Below are 3,156 nucleotides of genomic sequence, written 5' to 3' on the forward strand. Positions count from 1 at the left end.
AATTTGGAAAATTGGGCCATTGATGGTTTTATGGACATTATAATGTTGGGCTTTTGTTTTGGGTTTGGGCCCTTAGTTTTGGATCATATTGGGCAGGGGTAAAATGGTCATTTTACCCCATGCATGGATTAATGATTATGGTATGGGACCCAGTTGCTAATTAGGTATGTTGACTGGTAGTGGCAGCTCGTGTAGTTGGTGGGGGCAGCAGCTAAAGATTTCTTCAGGAAGCTTCTGCATTTGAGGTGAGTCTTCTCACCATGCCAATGGGTCTAAGGCACCAAGGCCATCCCATTTTATGTTATGTGGCGCACTAGCTGTAGTAGAGATATGTGGTATGATAGTAAGCTTTATGCTAAGTGGTATGCTAGTGATTATATGTTATGTGTTATGCTAGTTGTCTTTGTAATACTTTCATGGAAGACCCCGGGGGGAGCCCATGGCATTGGATGTAAGACCATGTGGGGTAGCGCATGACATTACTAGGTGAAGACCATGTGGGGTAGCCCATGGCATTGGATGTAAGACCATGTGGGGTAGCCCATAGCAGTCCTAGGTAAAGACCATGTGAGGTAGCCCATGACATTCTTACAGGTTTTTTTATGCATGGCTTATGTGTTATATGTAGCTTTTTATAGCTAGCAGGAAATGTGATATAGGTAGCTTTATAACAACATGATATGAGATATGTGGTTTGTGTGTGGTATGCTCTGGGAAACTCACTAAGTTTCGTGCTTATAGGTTTTGTTTATGGTTTCAGGTATCATTGTTTCGGAAAGGAAAGGCTCGGATTGATCGCAGTGCACACACCTATGATTTCCGCAATGAACGATTTTGGGATGAACTCTGATAAATGTTTTACTTAATGATGATTTGAAATGTTTGGAATAAATGGTATCAATGTTTTAGCTATATCAAAAATGAAATTTTTACCCTTGATTTTTGGATCGTTACACATGGTTATCGATAACTCATAGTTGTTGGAGTTGCTGATAACTCTAGGTTGCTAATAGCCCATAGGACTGTTGATAGTCCATAGAACTGATGATAGTCCATAAGGTTGCTGATAACTCATAGTTGTTTTATGTGTTGTGATATATGTGATATTTTGATGAACTCACTAAGTTTTGTGTTTACAGTTACAGATTAAATGTTTTTCAGATACTTATCGAATTGCGAATGTGAAACTATATACACATATCAACAATTTTATGAATCGAGATTCTGTGTTGTTTTCCCTTATAACTCTGATTTTGGAATATTGTCTTTGAACAAATGATTTTGACTTGGATGTATTTTTACGAAAATAAGTGTTTATTTTATTTTTAAAAGTTAAAATTTACTTTAAATTTTTGGACTTTACAACGTCCATGGTCACAAAGTAGTTTTTGCCCATCTTTAGATTAGAACTTGTGAATAACCTTCGAGTATATTTAGAGCAAACGGTCACAAAGTAGTTTTTGCTCCTCTTTAGATTAGAACTTGTGAATAACCTTTGAGTATATTTAGAGCAAACTCTAACCATCGTGTACCTTAAAATTTGATCTTTGACACAGGCTCAACATTTAAGCATATAATATTAGTGACTACACACGTGAGAGTGTTTTTGAGAAAATTTTGGGTTCTCATTTTTATTTTTTTTGTATAAACAAAGGAAAAAGACAAAAAGGATGGTTTTTATATGTTTACATTATGGGGCCCATTTTTTACGTTACTAATCTCCAAAAAAAACAATGGTGTATTATACTCATATAAATTATCAAATAAAATATACACATATTATTCCAGTCACAAAAACATATTATTCCACTCACAAAGAAATATACAAGCAATTTAAGGATAAGTATAAAATTACCCAAAAAAATCATCTTCTATGAAAATCAACAACATCATTTTTATAATTTCGCAGATGCTATATAAGTAAGCATGCTAATTTATCAATTTTATGATTTCAGAGATGCTATATACGTAAGCATGTTAATTATAATGCTGAATTTACATGATTATCCAAGAACATATAAAAGAAAATATAAACACGTATGCAACCAAAACAAGCATTTCCAATTTTAGTACCTGTCCTTTTTCACGTTTCCATTGTTTTAATTCTTTCTTCTGTGTCAAACTTTGTACAATTTTCTTACCCAAAAACCCCCAATTTCAAAAACCCTAACTAAAACCCGAAACCCCATCAACGGCGCGTGCGCTACACTCACTCGCACAGCGTCTCCCCGGCATCATCACCTAAAAACTTCGCCAGCATGTCATCGTCACAGTAACCATTACTCGAAGCATTGACCAAACAATTTCCATCCTCCGCCTCTAACCACCCACGCGTCTCCTCCCCAACACTTTCCCACGCGCCGCCGTCACCAAACACCAAACCACATCCACCAGTTATCCCCGCCATATACGAAGTATCCGAATCCGAAAACGAAGATCCACACAGCTCCTCATTACCATTAATCGTAATGTACGACGCCGCAGTCTGAAAAATCACCGGATGCCAGCAAGGATCGTCGATGATCTTCACCTTCATCGGATGCGTCTTCTCCGCCGAAGCTTCAAGAAACTTCGATAACTCAATCGCATTAACCTCATCGTCATTTTCCATCGAGAACAACCACGTCACCATGCTGTCTACCTCCTCGCTCACGTCCTCCACCTTATACTCACCGTCTTCTCCGGCGACCGGCGATCGTTCTCCATTCTTATCCTCCATTTTTTTTCTGTTATCTGAAATGTCTACTACTGCTACTACACTCACATGGGTCTAAGTATATATATACATATAGAGAGAGAAAATCTGTTTTAGAGAGAGAAAGTGGTGGTATGATATGCGTGTACGACTGCTGTACTGATATGGATTATCAAGCAGAAAAAGACGGATAGTGACAAAAGTGGAAGAAAATGAAAAGTAAGAAGATGACAGGGTGGCAGATGGAAGATGACACGTGGATAACGATGGAGTGTAATGCGGAGTGTGTGGGGTTGCACAACAAAACAAAAAAAGAGTCGCTTAGCATATAAATGTTGGTGAAATATTTAAAATCACTTAATTGTTTAAATAATTGATTTTTAATGAGTTATAAAAAGTAGTTGAGCTATTAAAATATGTGGTTGGAATTTGGATATACAATTTTTTTTTAAATGTTACAG

At 37.0% G+C, this 3,156-nt stretch overlaps 1 protein-coding gene across 1 annotated transcript; it reads right to left on the minus strand.

Moving 5' to 3' along the window:
• Positions 1 to 2,040: 2,040 nt before the first annotated feature.
• Positions 2,041 to 2,833, minus strand: LOC144997639 (uncharacterized). Its single transcript, XM_078957521.1, has one exon. It carries the CDS (start codon positions 2,717 to 2,719, stop codon positions 2,210 to 2,212), a length of 510 nt encoding a protein of 169 aa, XP_078813647.1. The 5' UTR covers positions 2,720 to 2,833; the 3' UTR covers positions 2,041 to 2,209.
• Positions 2,834 to 3,156: the final 323 nt, after the last annotated feature.

The sequence above is a fragment of the Lactuca saligna genome, chromosome 5, assembly GCF_052625555.1.
Source record: "Lactuca saligna cultivar CGN05327 chromosome 5, ASM5262555v1, whole genome shotgun sequence".
Taxonomy (NCBI): Eukaryota; Viridiplantae; Streptophyta; class Magnoliopsida; order Asterales; family Asteraceae; genus Lactuca; species Lactuca saligna.

What these genes read in the sequence shown, in the direction of transcription:
- LOC144997639 (XM_078957521.1), bottom strand. Translation starts at nt 2,719, where the DNA reads ATGGAGGATAAGAATGGAGAACGATCGCCGGTCGCCGGAGAAGACGGT.